Here is a 12,521-nt window from a genome sequence, read left to right as displayed (position 1 = left end):
TACAGAAGTTCAACCCATGCCACAGCCACAACCTGAGCCATTGCAGGGACAATGCTGGGTCCTTAACCTGCTAAAGTCCTGTATGACCTCACTTACATGAAGTACCCAGAAGAGGCAAATTCCTAGAGACAGGAGCAGATGAGTGTTGCCAGAGACGGGCGAAGGAGGCATGGGATGTAATTGCTTAATGGGGGCAGGGTCTCTGGAGTTCCGTCATGGTGCAGTGGAAACGAATCGGACTAGGAACCATGAGGTTGTGGGTTCAATCCCTGGCCTCGCTCCATGGGTTAAGGATCCAGCGTTGCGGTGGCTGTGGTGTAGGGTTCAACCCCTAGCCTGGGAACCTCTGCATGCTGCAGGTGTGGCCCTAAAAAGCCAAAAAAATAAATGGGTGTAGGGTCTCCCGAGATGATAGGAATGTTCTGGAACTAGCGAGGGTGGCGGCTGCACAATGTTGCGCACGCGCCACGCCCACTGAAGAATTAATTTTCTGTTATGTGAATTTCACCTCAATTTTTTAAAAATGTAAAACTTGGAGCCCACTGGCCTAGGGTTGGATGACTGTGCATTCTCTTTCCAGAGGGCCTGCGAGGAAGAGCCCCACGGTGCCCCAGACCCAACAATGCCGCTCCGATGTGAATTAATCCGCTCTTTCCATTAAAACAGCCACAGTGAGTTCTGGCCTTTAGTGGAAATGCAGGCCTTCAGGCTGCAGATAATTACACGGTGATTTTACCAACAGTCACGCTCATTTGCACCCCCAGCCTGGGCGCCTGAGCAGGGACTCTCTGTCCGGTGTTGCAAATAACGTTAATTACTTGTTTTGGTTGATCGGCAGCCAAACTCCACTGGGGTCCTGTGTTTTCTCAGTGCCTGGCCTGCATCTGCGAGGCGCTTGGCAAGAGCACAGGACAGAGCGGGTGGGGCCCAAAGGGAGGGGAGGTGGACACAGGGCATGTGGCAACCTGCCTCGGGTACGCGGCCTTCCAGAAACACCTACTGCAGTGCAGGCGGCGTTCCCCTGGGCAGGGGCCATGGGGGTGGTGCCACAGCTCTCCCAAACCTGGTAGCAGTTGCCCAGCAGGGGTGGGGTGGGTCCTATGACCCCAGAGCCCTGCCTCGCTCTGTCAGCATCTGGCCCAGGAATGGGGTCCTTGTCACGGGGAGGTGGTGCTCATGCAGAAAGTCCCCAGGAGAGACCTGCAGAACAGGGACCCCACCCCTGGGACTCTGGCTGCTGCAGAGGCCCCTCCAGGAGTTTGGGGGCTCGGGCGCCCCACTGCTGTTTCTGTGGATGGGGCTGAAGGGCCTCAGGAAGAAGGGGGGCCTGACCTGCTCGCTTTCCAGGAGGCAGGGAGGAGGGCGATGGCTGTGCTGAGGGGGAGGCGCCCATCTCTGTCACCTGGACAGAACCAGGGGTGGAGCCCACGGACACCGAGCAGACAGGTGGCCCCGGCTGTCCTGCCTTGAGGAGAAATCAGGAGGCCCCGAGGTTCCCAGCCCATCCCACACGGACGCGCGCCGCTGCAGCCTCTGCGTCCGCAGGTTCGTGGACCCTGAATTGGGGCCTCTTTCCACAGGTCCCTAAGTGGCCCCCAGGAGGCTGCAGCAGGCCCACATGGCTTCGCTCAGGGCCCAGTGTTGATTCTGAGACAGTGTGTGCGTCCTGGACACTCTTCCCATCCTGCAGCCCCGCTTTCCAGTCAGGCCCCACCTCCTGGTGCCAGCTTCACGCTCCAGCCCCAGGATTGCCCGCAGGGCGAGGCGCTGGCGGACGTCCCGGGGTGCTCCAGCTGGGAACCCGCGTGTTTTAATTGGTTTGATTGAGGACCTCAGCCTCCAGCTGGGTTTCCGGCATGGTGGTTGAACAGATTGTAATTTTTGAAATTGAAATCAAGTAGTAACACTAGCAGCAGCACCAAGGGAAGCGTCTCCTGGAAAAGCACAGTTAACTACTGATTGCGGGGGCCCTGGGCTCAGGGGTGCGGCCAGGCAGGCGTGACCTCTGGCACAGGTGCTGGGCCCCAGCAGCCTCCGCCGGTGCCTGGGCTCTGGGTGGGCTACACCGGCCAGTTCTGCCCAACACATGCCTCCTCCCCGTCTTTGCTCTCCTGGGAGGGGCTGGCCTAGATTCTGAGGGGGGCACCAAGGCCTGTGCTCCCCCCACCCCAGTCCTTTCTCTTTCCTGAGCATCGGCGGGGACAGGGCAGTGACAAGATGTGCCTCTGACAAGTGTGTGGTCGGGCTGGAGGGCACCCGGGAAGAGATCCCCTGAAACCTGATTCCGCCCGCGGAACCTCACTCTCTCGTAATGAGACGTTCAACTGGAAAGAGCTGCGGGCAGGAAAACTATCATTTCAAAGCACCATGAACCCTGGAGTTCCCGTCGTGGCTCAGCGGAAAACCCTCCGACTAGGAACCATGAGGTTGCGGGTTCGATCCCTGGCTTTGCTCAGTGGGTTAAGGACCTGGCGTTGCCATGATCTGTGGTGGGTTGCAGACGAGGCTTGGATCTGATGGGGCTGTGGTGTAGGCCGGCAGCTGTAGCTCCAATTGGACCCCTAGCCTGGGAACCTCCATATGCCACAGGTGCAGCCCTAAAAAACAAACAAGCAAAAAACCCATGAACCCATGATATGCAGAGCAAAGCATTAAGGTCACACTTGTGGGAAGTAGGTTGTGTGATTATGGTTTATGATTTAATGGTCCATCAACCGAATTAGAGCGGCAGAGTTGCATTTGCACAGATCACAGTAGCAGGTTTTAGCAGGGCGGCCCCACCAACCCCAGGACAGCAGCCTGCAGGATTCGGGCCCCCTCTGAGGCCACTCGGTCCTCTCAGGCCCATGCGGAGGACACAGTGCAATTTGGAGTGTCCTTGCGTGTCTCGCTGGTGGCTCCCCCTGAGGGGACATACCTTGGCCACAGGCATCTTTGGGCCTTGCAATATCTCCCTCCTCCACTCTTGGCCCCTGTCGCTCACATGCAGACAGCCCAGCCCCTACCCCACTGACCCCAGGGCCTGCCCAGGACAGGTATCTGTTCTCTCCTGGTGCAATAGAGAGAAGGCTGTGGGCCGTGGAGCCTGTGGGTGGCTCTGCAGGACATCACCACCAGGAGATGAGATCCAGGCCACTCCGAGATGCAGAGAGCTGACTGACACACAAATGCTGTCCTTGGTCACGCAAGCATCTCAGCCCGGAGGGCCCGGGTCAAGCTAGGTGGCTCAGTGAGCCTGGCCGGTGACCCTGGCTCCTTCCTGGAGCAGCGATAAGTGCACAACATTCTGAATGTCCCACTGGGTCCACGCGCCCCCTCCCGCCCGTCTCTTGGTACCCCCCCCACCCGGTCTCTCAGTACCCCCCACCCCCGTTACCCCCACCCCCGGACAGGAGAGGGCCCAGGGCTTGATTGACAATCGCAAGACAGAGGCTCAGTGGCCCAAGGTGACCTGCCCCCCTGCGCCCCGAGCGCCTGCACCGGCTGCCCCCCAACTCCCTCCCCCAGCGCCTCCCAGCCCCCTCCCGCGGCTCCGGGTTATTAATATCCGGGCGGGCGCAGGGCCGCCGCGCATTCCCAGCTGGCGGCCAGGCAGGTGGCGGCGGCGACAGGGGCCTGGGCGAGAAGCGTGACTCTCCTTGCGGGACCCGCGGGCGGCTCCGCTCCGCCCCGCGCCTGGGCGCCCCGCGTCCCTCCGCGCGCGAGCATTTGGAGACGTGGACCGTCCTGAGCGCGAACCCCGGGGCGCGGCGCGGGGGCGCACACCGGATGCCCGGGTGACCGAGGTGGGCGCGAGCACTGAGAGGGGCAAGGCCGGTAGGTGCGGGTGGGGGGCGAGCGCCCTCCCTGGCGGCCCTCCCCGTCCCCGGCAGGATCGTCCGGCCACGGAGCGAGCCCTCCTCGCGCCCCGTGGAGGATGCTTCGGCTCCGGGCGGCGAGCGGTGAGGTGCGCGCCGCTGGCTCGACTTTGCGTCCCTTCTGGGGCCCCGAGGCGCGGTCCCAGCACTCGCAGGTCCTGCCGCGGCCGCAGACGCGGGGGCGCCGTCGGCGGGGTCGCCTTAGTCCCAGGGGGAGGGCGCTGGAACCCGACCCGTCGGGGCGGCGGTCGGGAAGGGATCTCCGGCTGGTGCGAAGGACCCCCGCTCCCTCGCCAGATTGGAAGCCGGGCGGGTCCTGCGGACAGAGGTCCTGAGGCAGCATCCCTGCACCCAGGTTCCTTTCTGAACGGAGGGCTCGGCGGGTGGTCGACCCGAGTTTATCTGCGTTAATGGAAACGCTGGAGAGCCGAGAGAAAAATCCTGGAGCCGGTATTATCCTTGGACGTGGCGAGGTGGGGCGACAGAGGGACCTGTTCTTTCAGTTTTATGACCGTGATTTCCACACAGTAGGCTCAGGTCGTAGGTGTGCAGCTCCAGGAGTTTTTACATGTGCCTACACCTGTGTAACCACCACCACCACGGGAGGACATAGCGCACGATCCTGCTCTCCAGTGCCACTTACCAATGACACCCCTCCCTCCGGTACCGCTTGTCATAGAAATGTTGCCTGTTCCTGAACCTGGGGTAAACGGACCCACAGTGTGTGCTCCTTGTGTCTCTTTGTCTGCTCATCACAAGCCTATGTGCGTTCCACGGAGCTGTTGATTCAGGGTAATGCCATCTTTTCGTCACCACCAGCTTCTTTATGGAGATGTCAGTTTCTGTAGCTGCACTACCCTTCACTGGACACGTGGGTGGCTTCCAGCTCCTGGCTGCTGTGAACGTTCTCACTCTTGCTTTTGGGGGGCACTTGCTCTCGTCTATCTCTCCGGTACAAACCAGAGTTGCTGGTTGATGGGACATGCGCGTGTCCGTTTTACTCATGGTGCCAGGTTGTTTTCCATGGGGGCTGTGCCATTCCAAGGCCCACCTGCCGTTCAGGAGTCCAGTTCCTGCACAGCCTCCCAGCCCTTAGGAACTACCTTTTTGATTCCAGCTGTCCTGGCGAGGCTGCAGTGGCTTCTGCCTCCTCGCCCTGGTGACTGCTGGTGTGAAGCATCCCTGTGTGCTTCTTGGCCATTGGGTGTCCTCTTTTGAGAATTTACGCTTCAAATCTTGTCTTGTTTTTTTCCTTCCAAATGAATTGTTAATCCGTATTGATTTGTAGTTCTTTCCTATGTTATAATTACTAGTTCTTTGGCATGTGTCTTCTGATAATCTTTGCTCGGTCCATGGTTTACATTTTTTACTGTCTCAGTGAAGATCTTAAGTTTAGTGAAATCACCTCAATGTTTTATAGATTGATTGATTGATATTGGGTGTAGTTGGTTACAACGGTGTACCAATTCCGGCTGCACCGCCAAGTGACCTACACATGTATCTACAGTCTGTTTCTCACGTCCTCCCCATCACTTTCTATCAAGAGAATGAGAGAATGGACACAGTTCCCTGTGCTATATAATGGTATTTGTTTGCTTGTTTGTTTGTTTGTCTTTTCAGGGCTGCACCTGTGGCATATGGAGATTCCAAGGCTAGGTCTTGAATTGGAGCTCCAGCTGCCACCCTACACCAGAACCACAGCAACGCCAGATCCGAGCTGCATCTACAACCTACACCACAGCTCACGGCAACGCCGGATCCTTAACCCACTGAGCAAGGGCAGGGACTGAACCCGCAACCTCATGGTTCCTAGTCGGATTCGTTAACCACTGCACCACGACGGGAACTCCCATATTTTCTCATTTGGACTTAAGTCAGCAGATGTTACTTTTGCAATCTGGACAAAACAGATTTCTTTTAAACACATGGGAGAAATGCATTGGGAGAAAGGATTCTGGGGTCTGCCCTTCACAGACCTAGGGGGAGGGTCTAGGGAGGACTCCACGGCTGACCCCCGCCACCCCCACCCATGGCGCTGGAAAAGCCCAGTCAACCTGGAGGCCTGCACTGAGGCCCAGGGCCGGGGCGATGGCCAGGTGGTTCTCCAGTCCCCCTGGACAGCCAGGAAACCAGGCCCAGCGGTAGAGCCCTGAATAGAGAGCCCCAAGGGGGTGTCACCGTTGGCGAGCCCCCCCCTCCTGGGAGCGGAGAGGGAGGGAGGCTGCCCACATCTTTAATGGGCATCCTCTCCTGCAGGTCGAGCTTGTGGCCGCAGATGCCCCTTCTCCGTCTAAACGAGCAGCAGGACCCCGTCCCAAGCCCGGCGTGAGGCGGCAGAAATGGCCCTGAGCCCAGAGCCGACGAGCAGCACCGCGCCCGAATCGCCTGGCGCCCCCAACGCGTCCCTCAACAGCTCGTGGGCCAGCCCCACGGAGTCCAGCTCCCTGGAGGACCTGGTGGCCACGGGCACTCTCGGGGTGCTGCTCTCGGCCATGGGCGTGGTGGGCGTGGCGGGCAACGCGTACACGCTGGCGGTCACCTGCCGCTTCCTGCGCGCCTCGGCCCCCCTGTACGTCTACGTGGTCAACCTGGCGCTGGCGGACCTGCTCTACCTCCTCAGCGTCCCCTTAATCGTGGCCACCTACGTCACCAGGGAGTGGCACTTCGGCGACGTGGGCTGCCGCCTCCTCTTCAGCCTGGACTTCCTGACCATGCACGCCAGCATCTTCACCCTGACCCTCATGAGCAGCGAGCGCTACGCCGCCGTGGCGAGGCCGCTGGACACCGTGCGGCGCTCCAAGCGCTACCGCAAGCTCCTGGCGCTGGGCACGTGGCTGCTGGCGCTGCTGCTGGCGCTGCCCATGATGCTGGCCATCCGGCTGGTCCGCAGCGGCCGCAAGAGCCTCTGCCTGCCGGCCTGGGGCCCGCGCGCCCACCGCGCCTACCTGACGCTGCTCTTCGGGACCAGCATCGTGGGGCCCGGCGTGGTTATCGCGCTCCTGTACGTCCGCCTGGCCCGCGCCTACTGGCTGGCGCAGCGGGCCTCCTTCCCGCAGACGCGGCGGCTGCCCAACCCCAGGGTGCTCTGCCTCATCCTGGGCATCGTGCTGCTCTTCTGGGCCTGCTTCCTGCCCTTCTGGCTGTGGCAGCTGCTGGCCCAGTACCGCGGGGCGCAGCCGCTCCCGCCCCGGCCGGCCCGCATCGTCAACTACCTGACCACCTGCCTCACCTACGGCAACAGCTGCGTCAACCCCTTCCTCTACACGCTGCTCACCAGCAACTACCGCGACTACCGCCGGCGCCCGCTCCGCCGCCGCCCGGGCGCCCCCGCCGCCGGCATCCCTCAGGGCCGCCCCCGCCGCCCGCGCGCCTCGGCCCGCTCGCTGTCCTCCAGCAGCCGGCGGGCCACCGAAACCATCGCGCTGTCCCCCGCAGCGCCTGGGGGGCCCTGCGCCTGAGCATCTCGGGCCGGCGCGTGGGTGGGGGGACCCAGAGCCCAGGTCGCTCCCGGCGCTCCTCCTCCAGACTGCCCCCATCCTCCGACCCCTTCTAGAAAGCTTCCCCCGCCCTTCTCCGTCGCTCTCTTGGGCTCCCTCTGCCCCGCCCATCGCTGAGGACCAGCTTCAGAAGAACCTGGCGAGTGGCGTCTCCACTGCCCTCAGCGGACGTGAGCGCCTGCGTGGGACACCTGTCCTGGCCGGGGCCTGGCCCCGCCCCCACGGGGCTCCGTCTCCAGCAGCTTCAGCACCTGGAGCAATAAACCCTGGGCTCTTCCACACTCAGCCGCAGCAGCAGCCAGGGTGGGATGTCGAGGGAGGCGGCCCCCAGAAAGGCCTCCCCCGCCCCGCCACCTGGAGGCGCCTGCCTGGCTGGAGAGGCTGCACATCCAGCCACCCTGACCGGGTAGGCTGGTGTCATCCAGCTGAGCTGGGCCCTGGGTGTGGGGCCTGAGACCCCGGGGCCAGGCGGGGAGCCACCAGGCCAACCTGCTCAGGGAGGAGGGGCAGCAAGGCGCCGCTCCAGGGCAGGAACAGGTGCCCAGACTGAACCCAGGGGCCAGACTTACGCTCCCCCTGGCAGCTCGCTGCCTCGCCCTCCCCGACGTATGGGGGTGGGGGTGGGGTGTGATCACACGATACATGGAGGGGTTCACGCGGTGCCTCTTGGTGAAGCACCGCGTGAACCCCAAGACCACAGGGCCCTGGCCACAGCGAGCCCACCCACCTCTCCCGCCCGCTCCCCCTGCCCCTGCCCCCGATGGCCAGTAGACGCCACGTTGTGGCCCCAGATCCCACCCCCAGCTCACCACCAGCCATGCCCCTCCGAGACGCCTTTCACCGCCCAGCCCCATTCAGCTGCTCGTGTGATCTTTGCTCTGTTTCTTGGTGGGATGCTGAAGAAGTTACATTTTTGGCCTCACACTTAAGACCTATCCTGGTTAACACCCCCAGGTGGGCCGGGCAAGCTTCTGCTGCCAAGCCTGGGACAGCTGGGGGCCCGGGTCCCCTGGACCCACCAGTCAGGCACAGAGGATCTGTGGAGGCTAGTCTGGCTCAAGATCCACAGTGGTCAGCTCGGCAGGCACAGTGCCTGGCCCTCAGCAAGCTGGACAGAGGGCCCTGGGCTAGGGGTGGCCCGGGGTGAGTGTGCATGTGGCTAGAACGGGCCCTAGCAGGTCAGGGCTGCTGTTTTGTTTTTCGGTTTTTTTAAATTTTTTGTCTTTTTGCCATTTCTTAGGCCGCTCCCGCGGCATATGGAGATTCCCAGGCTAGGGGTCGAATCAGAGCTGCAGCCACCAGCCTACACCACAGCCACAGCAACATGGGATCTGAGCCATGTCTGCCACCTACACCACAGCTCACAGCAACGCCAGATCCTTACACTGAGCAAGGCCAGGGATCGAACCTGCAACCTCATGGTTCCTAGTTGGATTCGGTAACCACTGAGCCATGACAGGAACTCCCAGGGCTGCTATTTGATGGGGCAGCTTTATTGGGGCAGTTGCATTGTATAAAACTCACTTACTTAAAGTGCAAGTAATGATTTTCAGTCGCATGACAGAGCTGTGTAACCATCACCACTGTCCAGTTGCAGGCCATCGCCAGGCCTGGAGCGCCACAGAAACTGACCAATAGGACACACATGTAAAGAATAAAAGGCTCACGGCTGCCACTGTGGCACAGTGGGTTAAGGATCCAGCGTTGCTGAAGCTGTGGCATAAGTTGTGGCTGCGGCTTGGATTCATCCTTCCACATGCCTTGGGTGCAGCTGAGCAAATAATAATTAATGACAATAAAAGGCTCCCTGAAGGAGGTGGCCCCATGCCCAAGGGGCTGGCAAGTCTGAGATCTGTGGGAAACTCCAGCTGGAGGTGACGCAGAAGTCCTTCTTTCCCGGAAAACCCTGTCTTTGCTGGAAGGCTTGCAACCCAGTGGTTGAGCCCCGTGCGCCCACATTCCTAGAGCGGATGCCCGTCCACGCAGCGTGGTCAGAGCTGAACGCTCCCCTTGGGGGAACACGTGTCCGTCGTGGGCATTTGAGCTGCTTCCAACTTTTTGCTACATGAACAAGGTGGCCGTGACGGCCCGTGCGCGGGTCTGTGCGGACATTATGCTTCCTTTCTCTGGGGAGATGCCTCCACTGGAGGTGCAGCTGCCATGGAACCTCCAGGCTGTTCCCAAGGCCACACATCTGAGTGCCCTCCAGCAGCGTGTGTGAGGGCCCCTCTGGGCAGGCACCGTTTTATGACAAGAGAGCAGCTGTTGTGGGTAAACTCCATTTGCTAACAGGCAGCTCTGCCACGCCAATGTCTCTGAGTCGCATGTCTGCAGGGCTGGGGCATAGGCCTTGCCGCAGGTGGTGGCAGGGCTGCCCGCAGGTTGGGCGGGGGCAGCGGCACTCCCCTTGCTACTGCGTCACCTCGGTTTCCAACAGGCTGCCTCACCTCCAGCCCTGTCCCAGGAACCTGGGCTTCCCCACCTGGTAAGGTGCCAGGGGAGGGGCAGCCAGCGGAGCCCCTCCAGAGAAACGGACAGACCACCGCTGACATCGCCATGGATCTTGGTGCGATGGGTCCTCTGAACCCTTTTGGCCAGTTTTCCCATCTGCGGGGAGGCAGTGATCAGCGCGGCCACAGGCCTGGCTGGCCTCAGATCCAGGGAGTAGCTGGGGAGGGGCCAAGTGCCAGGCCTGGGGCTGTCCCTCTGCCCTACCCCCCACCCCCCTTCCCTGAGGGCCCCCAACCCCCCCCCCCCGCAACTACTCTCAGTTCCTGGAGCAGAATTGAGGAGCTCGGCCAACGGAGGCGCCAGGCACCCGGCGGGGGAGGGGTGAGTGAGTGAACCGACCAACCGTGCACCCCCCCACCCCACCCCACCCCACCAGGGGCCCGCCGCCCTCTCCAGTTCTGTCCTCCGAATGAGGTGGTAGAGGGGGTTGACAGGAGGTGGCGAAGGAGCCAGAAGCGGGCAGTTCACAGCCGAGTTCACAGCCCCGCTCGCCGGAGGCGGGGCATCCAGGCGCCTGGTGGCGGGGAGGGGACGATGGCTTTCCCAGGCGCAGGCACATTTCCTGCCGGCGGCCTGCAGTCTCCGGGAGGCTTGGGCTTGGCTGGGATTTGGCTGCTGTCCGTGGGCTTCTGCAGGCCCAGGACAGTGGCCTGGCCCCATCCGGGGCCGGAGTCCTGAGCCGCCCCTCCACCTCCATGGGTCCCAGTGGGGCGGAGGGTTAGAGTCCAGCTCTTGTGCGGAGGACAGGCCCAGGCCCAGAGCACCTGTCCCGGGTGCGCCCGCAGGGCTGCCAAGCTCGCTTAGTGGAGATTATTTACCAACAAAGAAACACACACTGTCCAAAGCTTCTCTGCTCCGGATTTTTCCAGGAACTCATTCCTCGGGAGTTGTGTTGCACCTACAACCAGTAGACGCCACTGTTTACCCGAGAGAGCGGTTTTTGAAGACAGTCCTTGCCAAATGGGGCTCTGGGGGGCCGTGGGTGACCCCAGTGAAAATGGTCCTGCAGGGAGGGGGCCCAGCCATTGGCAGAGACCTGAACTCTCACCTGATTCCAAGCTGAGCATGCCTGGGTGACAGGTGTTGTCGGCCAGGGTTCCCTGGACGGCCAGCCTTGGGGGCAGGGTCCTGGGGCTCCTTTTCACCCTGGAGAAAGGACTCTGTTCACGGGCACCTTCCCTCCCCCCGCCCCACCCGCCACCACCAGGCAGGAGAGGAGGGGGCTGAGCCAGCAGAAGGTGGGGGCCCCCACACCCACAAACCACCAAGCGGGGGCTGGGAGCTGCAGGACCACCTGCGAGAGCAGGTTCTTCCACTGGAATTCCAGGCAGATGACGAGGGCACTCCAAGCAGGAGGCCGAGAGGCTGCCAAGGGCCAGTAGCCAGGAGCCCCGGCCTCCTGCCTTCTCCAGGCCTGTGATGGCCCAGCCCCACTTGGCTGCGGTGAGGCCCTGGAGGGCAGGCCCGGCGAGCCCCCGGGTGAGACAGAGTCCCCCGTGCAGCTGAAGAAAGCGAGGCTGGTGGGCCTGGGTGGGGAGCAGGGTCAGGGTGGGGAGGCAGCAGAGGCCGTCGGCAGCCTGGGGACTTGTCTGGTGGTGCAGCCCCTCTGCCCTCCCTCTGTGTGCAAGTCCCCTGGCCTCCAGGCGGCCCCTTCAGCGAGCTCACCGTTGCGTCATCTCTTTTCCCAAATTCCCTTATTCCCATCTCTCAGCTGAGTATCCAGGCCACGCAGGACCGGCAGGTGCGGTTGAGCCAGGAGCTCCTACCCTCAGCTCAGCGGGTTCAGTGCCCTCTGCCCACCATGGCCTCAGGTACCCCACAGTATGACTGAAAGTCCAGAGCCTGGTCTCACCCCAAAACTATGTCAATGTGAAATACCAAAGCCGCCTGGGCATCAGAGCTGGCTGCCCTGCGCCAAGATTCCTCGCCAGGGCGCGGCCTGACCGGGGTGGGGTGGGGGGAACCTCCACGTCTGCCCCACCCCTCCCCTCATCCTGCCCCTCCCCCCCAATCCCTGGGGGCTGGGCAGAGCTGGGATGGTCCGTGTGTGCCCAATGTGCCAGCCCGGGCAGCCAGCAGCTGGAGGCCAGGAAGCTTCTCCACCAGAAAGGCGACCGGGAGCTGGTCCTGATGGTGTTTATGGGGGTGGGGAAGGTGCGGAAGGCACAAGTGCCCCCTGCGATGGATGCGGGAAGGCTGCCTGAGTGCCAGCTGGGGTCTCATGGGCAGGTCTTGACCCTGCCGAGGGTCCCCTCTGAGGGGTGTGTGCCTAAAGCCAAGCCCTGGGGGGCAGGTGGGGCATGAAGGGCGGGGGTCCCCTGGGAACACAGACCCCAGCCCAACCCCACCCTGGCCTCATAGAAACACAGGCACAGGAGCACTCCCACTGCCCAGCCCCCAGCCCTGCTGGCCCCTCTCAGCCCCCACAGCTGAGGGCAGTGGGGGGAAGCTTGGCTGCATGGGGTCTGCAGGGAGGGCCTGCGGGGAGCCGGGGACCCCAGAAAGGGGCAGGTGTGTGCACATGGCCCACTTTTTCCTGGGCAGGAAGTCTTGGTCCAAAACCCACCCTGAGTGTGAAGTGACCCTGGATGGTGCCCAGCTGCCATCCCCCTTCCTCCCTCCCTCCTCCTCCAGGAATGAGGCCCTTCCTGAGTGT

The 12,521-nt window shown here is 62.2% G+C and overlaps 1 protein-coding gene across 2 annotated transcripts; it reads left to right on the top strand.

Annotated features, from left to right (window-relative positions):
* On the top strand, positions 3,702-8,615 carry UTS2R (urotensin 2 receptor). Of its 2 annotated transcripts, XM_021066355.1 has the most exons (3): positions 3,712-3,785; positions 4,213-4,330; positions 6,114-8,615. In XM_021066355.1, the coding sequence occupies exon 3, from the start codon at positions 6,197-6,199 to the stop codon at positions 7,313-7,315; it is 1,119 nt and encodes a 372-aa protein (XP_020922014.1). In that variant the 5' UTR covers positions 3,712-3,785; positions 4,213-4,330; positions 6,114-6,196; the 3' UTR covers positions 7,316-8,615. The 2 variants fall into 2 exon arrangements, with proteins under 2 accessions (XP_020922013.1, XP_020922014.1); XM_021066354.1 differs by lacking the exon at positions 4,213-4,330 and having other exon boundaries at positions 3,702-3,785.

Source organism: Sus scrofa, chromosome 12 (genome assembly GCF_000003025.6).
Source record: "Sus scrofa isolate TJ Tabasco breed Duroc chromosome 12, Sscrofa11.1, whole genome shotgun sequence".
NCBI lineage: Eukaryota > Metazoa > Chordata > Mammalia > Artiodactyla > Suidae > Sus > Sus scrofa.
This window is presented reverse-complemented; position numbering and strand designations above follow the sequence as displayed.